General features: G+C 49.9%; 1 protein-coding gene across 29 annotated transcripts in view; it reads right to left on the bottom strand.

Moving 5' to 3' along the window:
• Nucleotides 1–18521, bottom strand: part of DLGAP4 (DLG associated protein 4) — a 226902-nt gene that overhangs the window by 36894 nt on the left and 171487 nt on the right. For 3 of the 29 annotated variants that reach the window (XM_016937860.4, XM_054674742.2, XM_054674743.2), the window contains exon 1: nt 15021–17205. The exons of 23 other annotated variants lie outside the window; for them this stretch is intronic. Coding sequence is in view for 1 of the 6 variants with exons in the window: in XM_016937858.4 (XP_016793347.2) it covers nt 1358–1394 (37 nt within the window). In the remaining 5 variants the exon portion in view is untranslated. Of the gene's footprint in view, nt 1–299; nt 428–1357; nt 1813–15020; nt 17206–18521 lie in introns of those variants that run through there. 3 more of the 29 variants (XM_063802915.1, XM_016937858.4, XM_054674741.1) reach the window with 3 other exon arrangements.

Here is an 18521-nt window from a genome sequence, read left to right as displayed (position 1 = left end):
ACTCTCCTCTGTTCTGGAAGGGCGGGAGGGATTCTCACTGGGTCACAGCATACTGCATTCACACAGCCCCTGACAAACTCAAAGCACTGCCCCATTCATCCTCTCCCTCAAGGATGGGTGTGGAGCCTCCCATCACTGTGACTGCAGGGAAGATCCCCTCTGCGAATGCCCTCTCCACTGATGTCTGAAATCCTGAAATTCTCTAGTTTCAGAGTCATTTTGGTGGTAAGGGTCCAGAAGCCAGGGGGCAGTGTGGAACCAGACTAGCCTGAGTTCAGGTCCCAGCTCTTGTCACTGACCTGTTGTATGGCCCCAGTTTCCTCCTTGTAAAATGGGCGTGATTACATAGGTTGCATTGCAGAAGCTAAGGCTGGGCCAGGCCTAGGCTTGGCATCACTCCTCATTTCTGGTACAGACACAACTGGGCCTGTGGGTAGGGTGGGGATGGGGGGCGAGCCAAATTTCTACCACTCCCCAGCCACTGGCAGGGAGTCTGGGCTGGTTCTCTGACTGGCCCAGGGACAGTTTCCACCAAGACCTGGACGTTTGTTTAGAGCAGCTCTTGAAATCTATGGCCACCAGTGCCCAGCAGAGACAGGACTAACTCACTGAGGATTTCAGGAAAGGAATGGATTTGTTTGACCTAAAGTCCCAAACAAATGGGGTTTTTTGCCCTAGATCAGAAAACGGAAGCCAACCTCAATTTGCTCAAAATGTTTAAGGGAGTATATCTCCCTTAGGAGGGCAGCAGTTAGTATGGGGGAGCAAGAACTGGGCACTAAGCCTAGCTTAGGCTGTGTGACACCAGAGTCCTTGTTCCCATCTGTGGGGTAGGGATGACACTGTCCATGAAGAGTGTGCATGCAGCATTCACGAGGGTCTGGTGGGAAGAGGCACACCTTCTTCCCAATGGAAGACAACAGGACGGCCCACAGTCAGGGTCTGGACAAAGGACTGACCCTCCAGCCTCTCTCTCAGAGCTGCTGGGCCCAGAGTTCTACTAAGCACCCTCAGACGCCCTGAGCCCTGGCCTAGGCAGCCAGTCATCAGAGGGAAAGTGACCCAGCCAGAAAGCAAGTCCAGGCCTGATTCGATAAGAGGAAAGTGAGCTGATCTTGGATCCTCTGTCTCCTGAGGCACACACAGGCCACAGCCAGATAAGTGGTGTTGTCTAGCATACAAGATTTTGGGGCTTCAGGGGCTCCCTGGGGGACAGGCACCCCTCAGCTCTGAGTATTGCCTCCCTGGAGCAGGGAGATGGGACCTAACCTTGTACAGGAGAGCTCTCATTTCAAGTGTGTGAATGCAGGAAATATAGTGAGGAAATACCTCACCCCCACCTCTTCCAATACCTCACCCCGGCCACTTCCTCCCCCGCTGGGGCCTTCACACATACTGTTCTTCTGCCTGGAAGGCTTCCCTCAGCTACCCACAAGTTTCAGAATTTCTTCCTCTGAGAGCCTCCCGACTGCCGTCTCTTCTTCCACCTGGGAATCTCCATCAGAGCACTGACCACATCAGTCCACGGGCTTGGAGGAGTCAACTGACAGCTACAGGCCTGGGGCGATTGAGGGAACTCTGTCCTGACAAATCATGCCACATGCCAGGATTGGGGTTATGCCTCAAGCACAAAGGCTCTCAATAATTTGTTGAAAGAGAAAATAAACCTCATTATCACTACAAAAACCCTCAGTTGCCAAAAACCCAGATTATTTGGCCATATAGCAAAGGCTCCCAACACTTTAGTATCCAAGGTTCTAGGGCTCCTCCCAAACCTGAGCCCTTTTTGCTTGGTCCCTGCCCATCCATCTCAGCAGCTTCATCTCATGCCCCTCCCACCCCCTCAGCATACCCCTTCCAGCTTCAGAGAACCAAATGCACAGTGCACCATTCCCAAACACAGCACACCTCCGTGCATCCAAGCCTTTACACATGCATGGGTTTCTGCTGGAGCCCCCTTCCCTTGTTCTCCATGCTTCCTGCCAGCCCCTAAACCACAGCACGTGAAACCACCCATCCCCATGGGCTGCATGCTTGCTTCTCCTGACCCCCTCTCAGCCATGCAGGTCCCTCATGCCACAGCCCAGACACAAGCCAGTTGTGCGATGCATCCTCCATGCAGCCTGCTCCCAGCCCCAGGTATCTAGCCCAGCCTCCCTACCTCGCAGCACCTAAGTCCTTGCTTCTTCTAGAGAAGCTTCCTTTATCTCATTATTTCTGTCTTCTACCCCAAGATTTTATCCTCCAAACTGTATTTATCAGGTCAGAATGAATTTGTTTCTGCATTTTTTTTTTTGAGACAGAGTCTTGTTCTGTCGCCCAGGCTGGAGTGCAGTGGTGCGATCTTGGCTCACTGCATCCTCCACTTCCCAGGCCTCAGCCTCCTGAGTAGCTGGGATTACAGGCATGCACCACCATGCCTGGCTAATTTTTGTATTATTATTATTTTTTTTAGTAGAGATGGGGTTTCACCATGTTGGTCAGGCTGGTCTTGAACTCTTGACCTCGTGATCCGCCCACCTTGGCCTCCCAAAGTGCTGGGATTATTGGCCTCCCAAAGTGCTGGGATTACAGGCGTGAGCCACCGTGCCCGGCCTGCATTTTGTTTTTTATTGTAAAGGTTATAAACTGGCCAACCAGAGCTTCTAATACTCAGGAGTGGCTGTGACTCCATTTCCCGAGGGATGCGGAGGACACAGGAACCCCAAGAATCTAGCCCCTTGCATGTGTCTTGGAGGCCAGGCTGAACTTGGTCCTGAGGCCTAACACGGGCCTCATGCCTGCTGGCTCCCAGGTGCCTGAGGGGGCAAAGGAGAGGCGGTCTACACTCCTCAAGAGGAACAGGTGCTCTGGGGCCACAGACAACCTGGAAGCCATGGCTCAGGCTTTACAGCAAAGACAGTGGGGCCGGACTCAAGGCCCCCATGAATGGATGAAGCTGACCCCAGAGAAAGGCAGACTCCCTTAACTCCCTTTGCTGGTACTGCCAAGCTAGGGAAAAGGCTCATTAGTGGAAGGGCTGAGGGCTGGTTAAGATCCCACTCCCTCTCCCAGCCAGCAAGTAACTTGTCAAACCACACAGCTAAATTGGGCAACTCATCTGTATGCTATGATAAAAACAGCTCAAAGACTCCCACCCACCCAGCCTCAAATCCCTCCCTCCTTTCCTCTGCTTCTTTCTCCCAAGGCAGAAGCAGCTGGGAAGAGAATTCCAAGCAGCTAGGTCAGGATCAGGGACACATTGCCTTCTCAAAGCCACTTCTCTGTTGACAGTCCATGTGACCCTCTCCTTTCCCACTGTTTCAGTTGGAGAGCCACCTCCCTCACTGTGCCTTAAGAAATAGCAACACTGGCCGGGCGCGGAGGCTCACACCTGTAATTCCAACGTTTTGAGAGGCCGAGGTGGGTGGATCATCTGAGGTCAGGAGTTCGAGACCAGCCTGGCCAACACGGGGTAACCCATCTCTACTAAAAATACAAAAAATAGCCGGGTGTGGTGGTGTAGACCTGTAATTCCAGCTACTAGGGAGGCTGAGGCAAGAGAATTGCTTGAACCCGGGAGGCAAAGGTTGCAGTGAGCCAGGATTGCGCCACTGCACTCCAGCCTGGGTGACAGAGCAAGACTCCATCAAAAAAAAAAAAAAAAAAAAAGAAGAAGAAGAATTAGCAACATCAAACTTTACTTTCAAACTCCAGCAAGAGGGACTGGCAGCCCCTCTCACGGCAGCATCCTCCCAAGTCCTTCTGGGGATCCTCCTCTGCCCTTCACAGCCAGGCCCCTCCCATCCTTACCTTCTCCCCATGATCTGGAGCCAGCCTCCCTGAGACTACCACAGATGCCCCCTGGCCTTCCGACCTCTTGTCCCTCTTCCACCCCAGCCATTTGAGGAATCCAATCATGTCACTGTTTGAAACCATTCAGTAGAACCACAACCTGAAACCATTCAATGGTTTGTAGACTTGGAACAAACAAACCCTTCAGTGGGGGCATTCAGGGCCTCAAGGATCTGCATCTGCCTCGGACCCCAACATCCACAGAAGCCAAGAAGTTAAAAAGGTGTCAGGCTGATGAAGACAAAGCCATAAAGCTCAGGGAGCTAGCTCTGTCCTTGGAGCCTGGTACAGAAGCTATGATGCACTCCCATTGGTAATGATTCTGATGCTAACAGCTGAGCTTACTGAGTGCTAACCATGGCCAGGCCTGAGCAGGTACTTCATATACAGCTGATCCTACTTACTAATTCTATATGTGCAAAATTACCTACTCACTTGAATTTACTTGCAAAACCAACACTTAAGGGGCTCGCAGACATGTGCCCGCTACACATCCCCAGCTGAGGTGGAACAAGGTGACACTCCACCTTCTCACTGCAGCTCTCATACTGTAAACAAGTGTCCTTTCGCAGGTCTATTTAGTGCTATACTTTTCCCATTTGTGGGCTTTCTGTTGGTGACTTCACTGTTTAAAATGGCCCCCACATAGTGCTGAAGCACTGCCCAGTGTTCTCAGTGCAAGAAGGCTGTGATGTCCCTTATGGAGAAAAGTGTTAGGTACGCTTCATCCATGCATGAGTCATAGTGCTGCTGGCCATGAGTTCAATGTTAATGAATCAATAGTATATTAAGTAAAGAATCTTTCAGCTGGGCACAGTGGCTCACGCCTGTAATCCCAGCACTTTGGGAGGCTGAGGCGGGCAGATCACTTGAGGTCAGGAGACCAGCCTGGCCAACATAGCAAAACCCCGTCCCTACTGAAAATACAAAAATTAGCTGGGTGTGGTGGTGGATGCCTGTAGTCCCAGCTATTTGGGAGGCTGAGGTGGGAGAATCACTTGAACCTGGGAGGCAGAGGGTGCAGTGAGCCAAGATTGCACCACTGCACACTCTAGCCTGGGCAACAAGAGACCCTGTCTCAAAAAAAAAAAAAAAAAAAATCTTTCAACAGAGACACACATAAAACAAGGTTATGGATTGATTGATTGGTTGGTTGGTAGAAACATTATGACCACAGGCTTGCAGTGACCCTATATTGCCCAGAAGAGCAATGGTTTAGCATTCACTATGACTCTGTGAACATAACTACAGTGAATGAGAATCTACTTTATCTATCCTTTAGCTGACTGAATCCTCAAAACCAGTATGAAGGAGGTTCCTATTTCCCAAATGTAAATGCCCCATGTTATAGAGAGGTGGAGATTTGCCTGCACTCACCTCCCAGCTAGGCAGTGCTGAGGCCGCGGCCTGAAACCAGGGTGCCTGAAGGCTGACCACTACTCGATGGCCCCTCTGCTGCACTAACTGCTTTTTTTTTTTTTTTTTTTTTTTTGAGACAGAGTCTCACTCTGTTGCCCAGGCTGGAGTGCAGTGGAGCAATCTTGGCTTACTGCAACCTCCGCCTCCCGGGTTCAAGCGATTCTCCTGCCTCAGCCTCCTGAGTAGCTGGGATTATAGGCGCGCGCCACCATGCCCGGCTAATTTTTGTATTTTTAGTGGAGACGGGGTTTCACCATGTTGGCCAGGCTGGTCTCAAACTCCCAACCTCGTGATCCACCCGCCTCAGCCTCCCAAAGTGCTGGGATTACAGGCATGAGCCACCACGCCCGTCGCACTAACTGCCTTTTACATGGCAGTTGTTTTACCCATAAAAATAGGATGTGATACTCAATGTGCTCCGGGTAGGAGCCAAGGAGCTGACAGGCATGAGGTACTTTTTGATCTTGGGGTGGGCCATGCCAATTTTGTTACCATGGTTTCTGGATTAAGGAGAAAGTGATTGCCTTCTGGGAGGCAATCTCGGGGCCTTTCTGGAAGACACTAAGGTTGCCTGCGTCTAGATGGGTGGCGAGAGTCACTTAGTGGCAAGGAAATACAGAGCTTTCTGGTGAAGGGATCCTCCGTGAGCAAAGGAGCAGGGTGGGACAGTCCAACGCATGGGAGGACAGATGCTGAGTGGAGGACAGATGCTGAGTGGGGCACAGTTTGGCAAAATGTAACTTAGGTACCTTAGCTCATGGAGGGAGGATAGGGATTGAGGAAAGGAGATCCAAGGAAGGCTGCCTCCTCTCAGGATCCTCAGCTTCCTGGGGCTGCTCTAAGCAGCAATGGGAACAGAGGCACCTTCTTCCTGCCCATAGCATCCCATTTCTCATGAAGTCCCTCCAGACTGGCCCATGGGCAGAGAATTTTACAGTGCACAGGCACTGAAAGCAGTTAGGAGGGAGTATCACCTACTATCTCAAGAGTCCCAGTGCACTAGGCAGCTGTGCCAGGGAGTGCCAAGGCCATTCAAGCTGAGTGTGTCCAGAATGAATCTGAATCCTCTCCTCCTTCACATCAGCCTTGCTCTCCCAGAGAGGGGGCCCTGAACACTCAGTTATACACTCCAGAAGCATGGAAATTCCCATCTCCTCCTTCCACCCTCCTCCATCTGCAGAGCCTCACCTCTCTACCGCAAAAGCACAGCTAACAGAGACCAGTGTCTCTCCACCCCAGCAGGCCTGGTCTTTTGCCTCCCTGTTTTCTCTATGGCCCATCTTACCCACAATCACTCTTGGAACCCTGACAGTTTTTAAAAGCTCAAACTGGATTGCTTCTCCCCTTTTCTGAAGCTTTTCAAAGGCTCCCCATTCCAGGCCGGGTGAGGTGACCACTACTCGATGGGATTACTCACACCTGTAATCCCAACACTTTGGGAGGCTGAGGCGGGCGGATCACCTGAGGTCAGGAGTTTGAGACCAGCCTGGCCAACATGGTGAAACCCCGCCTCTACTAAAAATACAAAAAATTGGCCGGGTGTGGTGGCGCAGGCCTGTAATCCCAGCTACTCAGGGGGCTGAAACAGGAGAATCACTTGAACCTGGGAGGGGAGGTTGCAGTGAACCGAGATTGCGCCACTACACTCCAGCCTGTGCAACAGAAGCAAAACTCCGTCTCAAAAAAAAGGCTCCCCATTCCATACAGAATAAAATCCACATTGCTTACCTCAGCCTACAATAGGAACTGGCCCACCCTCCCCTCCCTAATTCCATTCCAGCCACACCAGCCTTTTGCTATTCCTCAAATGCTCCAAGCATATTCCCACGTGGGGCCTTTGGACCCGCCATGCCCTGTCTGAAACTAACTTCACCCTCATGTTGGCATGTCTGCTCCTTCTCATGATTTTAGGTCCAGCTCAAGTAGCATGTCTTCAGTGAGGGCCTCCCTGACCATCCAGTCTAAAGCTATTATTCTTTAAGGACTCTGCTTGTTTCATTCAAGCACTGGTCATTTATTAGCTCACATGTCTTTGGTCTCTCTCCTCTACCAGATAGGGAACCTGAGTATCTGATACAGGTCCCTGATGGTGGGGACCTTGAGTATCTTATATAATCATGGTGCTTTCTCAGTACCAGGCTCAATACATGGTTGGGCTCAGTAAATATTTACTGAACGAATGAACAAACCCCTATTTGACAACTGGGTAAACAGAGGCACATGGAAGCAGAATGATTTATTCCTGGTCTTTTAGATTGGATCTAATCCCCAGGGCCAGGGCTTTGAACTCCCTTCAGATCACGCCCCACCACACACAGGAGCACAGTCTGGTGGGAGGTAGAGCCTTGAGCAAATCTGCTTGAAGCTGGGCAATGAAGCTGTGGGAATGAGAGTGCAACAAACCCTCGGCACGGAGCAATGGAAAGTGTGTGAAAAATAATCATTTCTGAAAAGTGGCAGAGAAAGCATGTGGTGCTTCCAGCAACACTTTCCAGGCAAGGTGTAGCATTTGTACAGATTTAAAAGAATCATTACTGAGGCCTGGGCCAGGTGCTACTTTATCCTGACACAGCTCTGGGAGGAGTGGTAATTATCACTGATGCTTTACAGATGGGAGAAGAGGCTTTTTACTCTTATGAGTGGCAGCGCAGAAAGCTCTGCTCTGCAAGGCCAGGCTGCCAGGATCTAAAATCAATGCTGGCCATGGTGGGCTGTGTACTCTGCACAGGGCCTGAGTGCCTTCTGGGCCTTAGTTTCCACAGCTGTAAACTAAGTGGGTTGTCCCTGAATGGGGGTCACAGTTCAAATGTGCACAGGGCATCAACCCTTTCTGGCTCACAGCTGCCATGTTGGAAACCTGGGCCCAGCGTTGTCAGAGCTGCCAAATGTACCAGACATCTGGATTTTAAAATATACATTTCAAATTAGCTAGCAGCTTTTTTTTTTTTTTTTGGGACAGGGTCTCACTCTGTCATGGCTCACTGCAGCCTTGACCTCTGGGCTCAAATGATCCTCCCACCTCAGTCTCCCAGGTAGCTGGGGCCACAGGCATGCTCCATCATGCCTGGCTCATTTTTAATTTTTTGTAGAGATGGGGTCTTTGTTGCCCAAGCTGGTCTCAAACTCCTGGGCTCAAGCAACCCTCTGGACTTGGCCTCCAAAAGTGCTGGGATTACTGGCGCGAGCCACCTCGCCCGGCCAAAGAAAATAATTTGAATGTTCCCAGCACATAGAAAAATGTTTAAGGTGATGGATATCCTAATTACTCTTATTTGATCATTACACATTATATGGATATATTAAAATATCACATCTACCCTGAAAATATGTATATCTATTATATATCAATAGAAGAATCATTTGAGGAACAGTCAGTGGAAAAAAAAATCAATTGGCAAAAAAACTCCTGAATTTTCAAATGGTGTTAATTTATAATTTTAAGAAATACAATGCAGGTGCACGTGCAGCGGCAGTGGCCCATGGTACATGAGTCTATCACTGCCGCAGCAGCTGCCCCAGACCTCCTTGTTCTTCTAGGGCTCCAGCCCCCTCCCTTGCTCCCCAGGAAGACTGTCCATAAGAGCCTCCTCTCGGAAAGGCAGGAGCCTGGTGGGAACCTTGAGGTGGAGGCAGCCAGGAGGAACTTCTAGTGGTGTCTCAGTTCCGGCTGGGTGAAAGCACAGAAAGTCCCTTTTGGCCGGAAGGCCAGGTCTGTTTTCAGGCTCTTGGCACCAGGACACAGGTGGCAGGAGAGCTGTATCCAGAGTGCAGACAGCCACCCTCCTTCAGGGGCCCGGAGCAGAGGCCTGAGAGGGACCTGCTCAGTTGCCAGAGCAATGCCTCCACCCTACCCCAGCTGCTCCTTAGGAGAGCTGCTCACTCCCCAGTTGGGGTCAAGGGTATGAGGGGCTTTTTTCCTGACATGTTGGGGTCACAGGAGTCAGAGAAGAGGTTAAGCGATGCTTCTAGGCACACCCACAGTCCAGGGCGGCAGGTCCTGAGTGGGTGAGAAGCTGTCTGCTGGCTGTCCATGACATCTCCCACTGACAGAGGGCTGGACATGAACTGGCCTAGCATGAAGCACTTTAACTATATCGGCTCACCAACTCTTCACCAGGCCTACCATTCTGATTTCAAGGAGAAAAAATAAACAAACAAAAAACCCCTGAGGCTCAGAGAAGTGAGTAGCCCAGGATTACACAGACAGGAAGTGGAAAAGCCAGAATTTGAGCCCAGGCTTTCCTCCCAGAGCCAGTGCATTTAGCTGCTAAAGAGCCCTCCAGGGCTGGGAGTTAGGTGCCACCTGCCAGAGCCTGGCTGAGATCCTGGCCAGGCCAGTTCCCCAGTCAGGGCCTAAAAGGGCCTAAATGGGCCCTTTATTCCTGGGGTCTTCAGGCAGGGTTTGACTATTTCCTGAGTGGGTTAGAGGGTGGCAGCTCTGGCTCTGCTGACCATGAGGACAGGGGCCTGGTGGCCCCTGGTGCAGAACCCCAGCACATGGCTAAGGTGCCCATGCTGCCTGTCCACTGTCCTCCTTCAGGTCCTGCTTCCAGACACATGGCCCCACATGCTCTGACTCTCTCACCAGGAACACCGGAACCACTCACATGGGTTCCCAGCCACTTAGGACTTCTCCAGCGTGGCTGAGTCTGGTTCTGGGGATTCCCAAGGGGGCCTGGGGAAGGCTCTTTGGACTCTCACCCCACCCCAGGTCCCTCAGAACAGCCCCATTTCCCCTTTTTTCTCTGTACAGAATTCCCACATGGTATTCTGAGACCTACCAGACTAATTCACTCTCTCATAGTACACATAAAAAAGGACCAGGAAGGCAGATGCACTAGCTGAGGATCTGGCAGCAGAGCAGGGACCCTTGCCTGGGGCTATGAGTGTGGGAATGTTCCTGGTTTCCCCCCAGCCTGGAGAACACCAGTTCTGGGCATTCAGGGAGGCATCCTCCCGTAGCTGAGCTCTGCCTCCTCTAGCCCCTGACCACTGACCTCCAAATAGTATGTCCAAATAGCATGTAGTTTCTGAAAAACCATTTCTACTACCACTGCAGCCATATCCAGTAAGCATCCTGTCAGGAACCATCCACTCCTCACCCATTATGTATTGGAATCTGCCACAAACATCATTTTATTTATCCTCAGAGACCCACCTGCAGAGTCTGCTCTGCCAAGAGCTCTGCTCAGTGGTCCCTGCCCCAGCCCACCCTGGACACCTTATTACCATCATCCCTAGGAATCCAAGCTTTAAAGAGATGGTAGCGCCCAAGCTACTGTTACTAAATCACGATCTTGTTGTTTATCAAAGCTATAACCATTTGGCCGGGCATGGTGGCTCATGCCTGTAATCTCAGCACTTTGGGAGGCTGAGGCAGGGGGATCACTTGAGGTCAGGAGTTTGAGACCAGCCTGGCCAACATGGTGAAACCCCATCTCTACTAAAAATACAAAAATTAGCCGGGCATGGTATCTCATGCCAGTAATCCCAGCTACTCAGGAGGCTGAGGTGTGGGGATCACTTGAACCCGGGAGACAGAGGTTGCAGTGAACCAAGATCACGACACTGCACTCCAGCCTGGACAACAGAGTTAGACCCTGTCTCAAAAAAACAAAAACAAAAAACCAACCCACTAGAAGCAGGTGCTAGTGAGCAGGAGAAACTGCCCAGTTACAAAGCTGCCTCGGCTCCAGCCCAGTGCAAAAACTTGACATGTGCAGCCCGCTTGGTCTGGTGAAGGACTGAGGGTAGAGAATGCAAAATGTGGCTTTTCAAATACTGGCTGTATCATACGAGCTTTGCTGCTACCTTTCCAAAGCCCTAAGATCCCAGAGCCCAGCCTGGGAAGTATTACTTGGAAAGAGCCTCAAAAAAACTACCCTCACTTCTGGAGGGCTGATGTCAATGGAGGGCTGACTTCAAACCCTGGCGATAGGTCACAAAAGCCCGGCTTTCACCAACTGTCATAGGCTGTGTGTCCAGTGTGCAAAGCCAGACACTGCCAGGCCCTGTGCACCTCGATTGCTGGCCTCTTTCACCATTCTGAATGACCAAGCGTATCCCAGAATAGAAAGGCAGTGTTAACAAGCTCATTCACTGGGCCTGGAGTGGCAGGTGGCATATCAGGTGACAGGAGTAGGAGCCAAGATCCCTGGGCAGCCGAGAGTTGGGATGAGACGAATAGTGCAGGACTGAATGGGGAAAACCGTGAGTTCACTTCAGGTCAGCAGAGGTAATGCTGCCTGTCTCTGTGCAGGCACACCCGGGGGACAGAGACACAGAAAAACAGAGGGATTTTTTTTCCCTCAGAGCTTATATTAAGACCCTGAGTTTGGGAACCCAAGTAAGACGATTACACAAGAAAAGCGGCATATGTGGAAAAATGGCTTAGTGACGTCAGCTGACCACAGACACTGAGGATGCACTGTTACAGGAAAGTCACAGGACCAGAGAGGGCGCAGTCCCCACTGAACTCTGGATAATACTGAGGGTATCATAGGTAATTCCAGGCAAGAGATATCGTCAAACTGGAACCTGAAGACAGAAGGTGATCCACACAGGGAGAAGTCTCAACTCCATCCCATTCCAGCAAGTGCTTATTTACAGAGGGAAAGCCATGCACAGTGCCAGCCACTAGGGACCCAGAATGAGTAGTCCTTGTCCTCAAGAAACCCATAGAAATGTGGAGATGACAATGAAAAGCCTCCTCCACTGACTGGGCACTGTGGCAGCCATATGGAGTTGCATGAGAAAGCCCAGGACTGATTCAACAAGTGAATAGTGTGTCTGGGATGGACTTGTCACAAACGGGGCGTGTGACACATATGCACCAAAAGTTGTGCTTAGCGTAAAGTGAGGGATGGCTTGGAGAGGCTAGGATGGTCACCCTGGAGAAGAGAGACAATTTAAAAGGGCATGGCTACTGTCCTCAAATACCTAAAAGACTGTCAAATGCACATGTGGCCCCAGAGGGTCACACTACAATCAGAGGGGAAAAGGAAGGTGGGGATTGTTAATGGAAGTAGATTTTGACTAATTATAAACAAGAGCTTTCTAAGAAGCAGAGCTGGCCAAAGATGGAAGAAGGGCCTAGAAAATGGCCAGCCAGGCTAGACACAGGCAGGATGGATGCCAGGGAGGAAACTGAAGTCCCCATGGGTGTGACTTTTAAGATTCCTACCGGGCCTGAGACGCTCTTTGCCCTCCTACTTTACATCCAGTTCTGGACGTGATACCACACATCATCTTTGTGTGCATGACATTCATAGTTCAACTTTTTTTTTTTGAGACAGTCTCACTGTCATCCAGGCTGGAGTGCAGTGGTATGATCACAGCTCACTGCAGCCTTGATAGCCCGGGCTCAAGTAATCCTCTCACCTCAGCCTCCTAAGTAACTGGAACCACAGGGGTGCACCACCATGCCTGGCTAATTTTTTTAGTTTTTGTAGAGATGAGGTCTCACTATGTTGCCCATGCTGGACTAGAACTCCTGGGCTTAAGCAATTTTCCCACCTAGGCCTCCTGAAGTGCTGGGATTACAGGCGTTGAGTTACCGTGCTCAGCCAACTTTTTGTTTAGAGACAGGGTTTCACTCTGTTGCCTAGGCTGGAGTACAGGGTGTGATCATAGTTCACTGTAGCTTCAACTTCCTGGGCTCAAGTGATCCTCCCACGTCAGCCTCCCGAGTAGCTAGGACTACAGACATGTACCACTGCTCCTAATTTTTTTAATTTTAATTTTTTGTAGAGACAGGGTCTCACTATGTTGCCCAGACTGATCTCAAACTCCTGGGCTCAAGCCATCATCTCACCTTGGTCTTCCAAGTGCTGGGATTACAGGCGTGAGCCACTGGTCTTTTTTACCCCCCTACCTCCGGAGAATTGTTATCAACAAACAGCGAAATACAAAATGAGAATGTTCACACAGCCTAGCCACACGGGAAATCTTGTGAGGACTAACACCAGGGCTTCAGACAGCAAAGTCAGGAAGTAAAACACCTTCGTCTGGGAAGTCTAGCTGCACAAGAGCTCCCATCTGAGATGATAAATCCATTCTCAGAATATGAGATCAGCTGATACTTGCTACCCTGCCCCCTTCAAAATACCTGCTATAACAGAAACTGCCAGTAGGTTAGGAATCCCTGGAATCAGCCTTCATTCAGTGTATGACTTAAGCTCCTGGGTCTGAATTTCTCCCATCTATAAAATGAGAATAATGCGGCTTGCCCTGTCTATTGCCCTAGGACTGCTGTGAGTTTCCTAAGACAGGTGGGAAAGGGCTTGGCAGGTGAGGAACTGTCATTACAATTGCCTGAGGAGCCTAAACATCTCCTGAGCAAAGGGCCCACGGAGCTGCTGCCCAATCCCAGGCCCTCCATGGACTCTGCATGCCAGAAGCTGAGGATTTCTGGCCTGGGGCAGAAATGAGGGGTCTCATCCTGTCCAAGGACTAAGTTCGGGAAGATTCATTGCCCTGCCCAGCACCCCCAACCATCCAGCCCCTCGACACCGCACTGTAGCAGCACCATTCTAACATTTTAGTGTAGGGACCACTGGCCTCTCTGCCTTGTCAATCACCCCTCCAACTCTCCATCACCCCCTTCATGCCAACACACCATGCTCAGCTTCCAGGCCTCTGTGCTGCCTGAACACCCTCTTCCTCACTGATTCTGCCTCCTCCTTTAGGTATCAGTTCCAGCATCACTCCTGCCAAAAAGCCTTCCCTAACAGTCTTCCCAGGCCCCTTCCCTGGCTCACTCACTGAACAACATCCCACATTCAGGCACACCACAGGCCCTTGCCCACCACACTATTTTTACAAACCTCTTTACTTTTCTGCTTCCTCCTTTAGACCCTGAGCCTCCTGAAGGCAGGGTGGCATCCCTGTGACCTCCAATCCTGGCTCAAAAGAGGTACCCAGGTGAATGCCTGTTGACACTTAGGAGGCAGAACCCCACCCTCTCATTTCACCCTAAAAATGACACAGGCTGGCAGAGCCCTCATCCTAGAAGACTTTGAAGACTCTAAGTAGAGAAGAGTAAGAGACAACTTGGCAAGTAGATGACAGTGATGCTGGAACAAGTCTTGACTATATGTCCCCTCATGCCCACAGAGCCCGCCCCACTCAATTTTCCTCTCAACTACCTCTGAAAGCACAACATGGTAACATCTGGGAAGATCTCTTTGAAAGAACATCTACCAATCAGAAGGTCACCAACCACCCCATCCTGTCCATAGAACTCTGCCCCAACAATGGCACAGGGTCAGCCACACTGAGGAGTGGCTGAACATTAGTGGCTAGTAATCACAGTTGCCAGATGTTTTTCACCTGCTCAGGAATTGGTGGTTATTACAGTAGCCCAATCACCATCTGAGGTCCTAACCTCTGCATCTTACATTTGATCCCCTCAAGGAGATGTTTTCATCATCACCCCTGTGCTACTAAGGAAAAAGGAGGCTCAGAGAGGTTGAAGGCTCTGTTCGGGATCACACAGTGAGTCATGTTCTATCTGCTAAGTGAGTACAAACCCTACAGGTTTCAACTTCCAGAATGCAACCTTCACAGGATCCAGCCTCATAAGTAGTAAAAATACAAGCTTGCTTCGGCAAGACTGACACATACATTCCTACAAAGCTTAGAAGCTGCTGTAGATAGCCAAGTTTGTCCTCCTGCTCTGGTTGGTGGAATCTGACTACAGTATACTCTCATAAACATCCTGAGGCCAGGCAGCATCCCAAGAAACATCTGGAGAAAACAGACTTTACCTTGATAACATCTACCCCCTGGGAGTTGCTCTGCCCTGATGTTTTTGCAAACATACTTCCGAAGGCTTCAAACTGTCCTGCCAGACTCCTTTCTGCTCTCACAAAGAGACCTGTGACATCACTTGCCCTTCATAGTCCTTTCCCCTCCCAGGACTGCCACCCATCTGTAAAAGCAGGGGACTGCACTAGATTAGGGAGGGCACAGATTCCACTGGGCATGCTACTTCCGGTTGATTGGTTTTGCCTGTGTTGAGAAGACTCCTCACGCTGTATCCAGGGGTCAATGGGAGTGCTGTGGCTGATGCTGTCTGCCATGGGTCCAGTAGGAGGGGTAATTGCCCAGTGCAAGATATTTGCTGTCCCTGGACAAGATGATCACCATGGAAGTCATTTAGGACTCTAGTCCTATGACACAGAATTATTGTCTTTATCCCCTACCCAAATCTTTACCCTCTATCCTCCCACAGGCCCATCAACACTGGAGCTTCTTGAGAAATGTTTCAAATCCAGTAAGACGGAAAAGCAAACATCTATTTCAAGTCTACTGTCCTTCGAAAGACTGACCAACAAGAAACCTTAAATAGCTGCAACTTGTGGAGGGTAGCTGGGTTTCAGCCCAATTTTACCAGTGAAGTGCCGTATGACCTTGGGCAAGTCCCTGTATTTCTGGGTCTCCACTACTTCTACAAATTGGGATCAGGAGTCCTATTTTCCTTGCATTTAACTGCATCCAAACACTGTGCTAGGATTCTCAAGACTGCAAAGGAAGTCCATCATCTGTCTCACTGACTCTGAGTCATAAATATGTTGGAAAGTATTGTCCCATTTCCCAGAAGAGGAAGCTGAGGCTGAGGCAGGTGGAGGGACTTGGCCCAAATCCTAGAGCAAGTAGCTAATGAAGGAATTATGCTTGGGTCCTGTGATCAGATCCACAGCCTTCCTCATCCCATTATCCTGCCTCCATAGGGGGCAGTGGCCAGGCTCCTCACAGCCACCAGGGGCTTTGGAACCAAGGCTACCTCTGCAGAGGAGGCTCTCCCAGATGATCAGTCCCTTAGCAATTCTGCCAGGATAAGGCCACACATAAGCTTAGATGTGCATTGTGCATTAACTTGGAGAATTGCCTGGGCATGGTGGCTCATGCCTGTAATCCCAGCACTTTGGGAGGGAGAGGCGGGTGGATCACTTGAGGTCAGGAGTTCAAAACCAGCCTGGCCAACATGGTGAAATCCCTCTCTACTGAAAATACAAAAATTAGCCGGGCGTGGTGGCGGGTGCCTGTAATCCCAGCTACCTGGGAGGCTGAGGCAGGAGAATCACTTGGACCTAGGAGGCAGAGGTTGCAGGGAGCTGAAATTGCGCCACTGCACTCCAAGCTGGGTGACAGAGACTCTGTCTTAAAAAAAAAAAAAAAAGAAAAAAGAGAAAAAAACAAACTTGGAGAATTAATCACTACCATAAGAGTTAATTATTCAGAGCATTCCCCTCAGCTGCCCTTCAAATATATCTCCTTAAAATGGGCCAGAGAGGGCTGGGCATGGTAGCTCACGCCTATAATCCCAGCACTTTGGGAGGCTGAGGCAGGCGGATCACCTGAGGTCAGGAGTTTGAGATCACCCCGACTAAAATGGAGAAACCCAGTCTCTATTAAAAACACAAAATTAGCCGGGTATGGTGGTGCATGCCTGTAATCCCAGCTACTTGGGAGATTGCTTGAACCCGGGAGGCGGAGGTTGCGGTGAGCCAAGATTGTGCCATTGCACTCCAGCCTGGGCAACAAGAACGAAACTCCATCTCAAAAAACAAAAACCAAAAAAAAAAACCAAAAAAAAAACCAAACAAAAAAAATTGGGCTAGTGAATGAGATACCTAGAGTAATAGAATTTATAGAAAGAATGGTGGTTGCTGGCCAGGTGCGGTGGCTCACGCCTGTAATCCCAACACTTTGGGAGGCTGAGGCGGGTGGATCACCGGAGGTCTGAAGTTTGAGACCAGCCTGACCAACATGGTGAAACCCTGTTTCTACTAAAAATATAAAAAATTAGCCGGGCATGGTGGCAGATGCCTGTAATCCCAGCTACTCGGGAGGCAGAGGGAGGAAAATTGCTTGAACCTGGGAGGTGGAGGTTGCAGTGAGCCAAGAGAGCGCCATTGCACTCCAGCCTGGGAGACAAAGCGAGACTGTGTCTCAAAAAAAAAAAAAAAAAAAAAAAAGGTGGTTGCCAGGGACCAGGCAAGGGGGTAATGTGGAGTTAGTGTTTAATAGGCACGGAGTTTCAGTTTGGGAAGATGAAGAGTTAAAGAGACGGATAGTGATGATGGTTATACAACAATGGGAATGTACTTAGTGCCAATGAACTGCACACTTAAAAATGGTTAAGATGGGCCGGGCGCGTGTGTAATCCCAACACTTTAGGAGGCCAAGGCAGGTGGATCACCTGAGCTCAGGAGTTTGAGACCAGCCTGGCCAACATGGTGAAACCCTGTCTCTACTAAAAATACAAAAATTAACCAGGTGTGGTGGCGCGTGCCTGCAATCCAGCTACTCGGGAGGCTGAGGCACGAGAATTGCTTGAACCCGGGAGGCGAAGGTTGCAGTGAGCCGAAACTGCGCCACTGCACTCCAGCCTGGGCGACAGAGTGAGACTCTGTCTCAAAACAAACAAAAAAAAGGTTAAGATGGTCATTAAGACAGTGTTAAAAATGGACTAGTGAGCGGCCCACTGAAGAATGAGCCCCAGCAGTTATCAAACTGCTTTGATTTTACTCATTCCAAACCTAAAAGTCACAAATAAAATATTTAAAACTAAGCATTTTTAAAAATTTTCTGATTTGAGTTAACTGTATTTGTGAGCAAGGGCTGGTTAATAATCTGCCTACAATCTCTTTACTGAAATTCAGCAAATATAAATAAAAGAAAAATAATCCAAACAGAAAATAAAGATCAGAGGTGTACAAAGGCAGTAATGGATGTGTTAGTATCATAGAATCTTGGACAGGAATTGGGTAAGAGATTGTATGGAGAGCCGGGCTTGGTGGCTCACGCCTGTAATCCCAGCACTTTGGGAGGCCGAGGCGGGCGGATCACAAGGTCAGGAGTTCGAGACCAGCCTGGTCAACATGGCAAAATCCCATCTCTACTAAAAATACAAAAATTAGCCAGGCATGGTGGCAGGCGCCTGTAATCCCAGCTACTCAGGAGGCTGAGGCAGGGGAATCACTTGAACCCGGCAGGCGAGGCTACAGTGAGTCAAGATCATGTCACTACATTCCAGCCTGGGCGATAGAGCGGGACTCCATCTCAAAAAAAAAAAAAAAAAAAAGGAAGAAACATATAAACATATTCACTTGCAGTACATTCATTATCACACCTCTTTAGGTTCACCGAGACCCCCAGGGTCCTGCCTGACCTTGAGACTGCTCCAGATGTAACCCCTACCTCTCCTGTTCCCTCAAGATACCCCCACCTCAGGGTCGTGACACCTCCCAGTCGGCCCTTGA

The sequence above is a fragment of the Pan troglodytes genome, chromosome 21 (assembly GCF_028858775.2).
Source record: "Pan troglodytes isolate AG18354 chromosome 21, NHGRI_mPanTro3-v2.0_pri, whole genome shotgun sequence".
NCBI lineage: Eukaryota > Metazoa > Chordata > Mammalia > Primates > Hominidae > Pan > Pan troglodytes.
The sequence above is the reverse complement of the archived record's forward strand: the minus strand, read 5'-3'. Positions and strand labels throughout refer to the sequence as shown.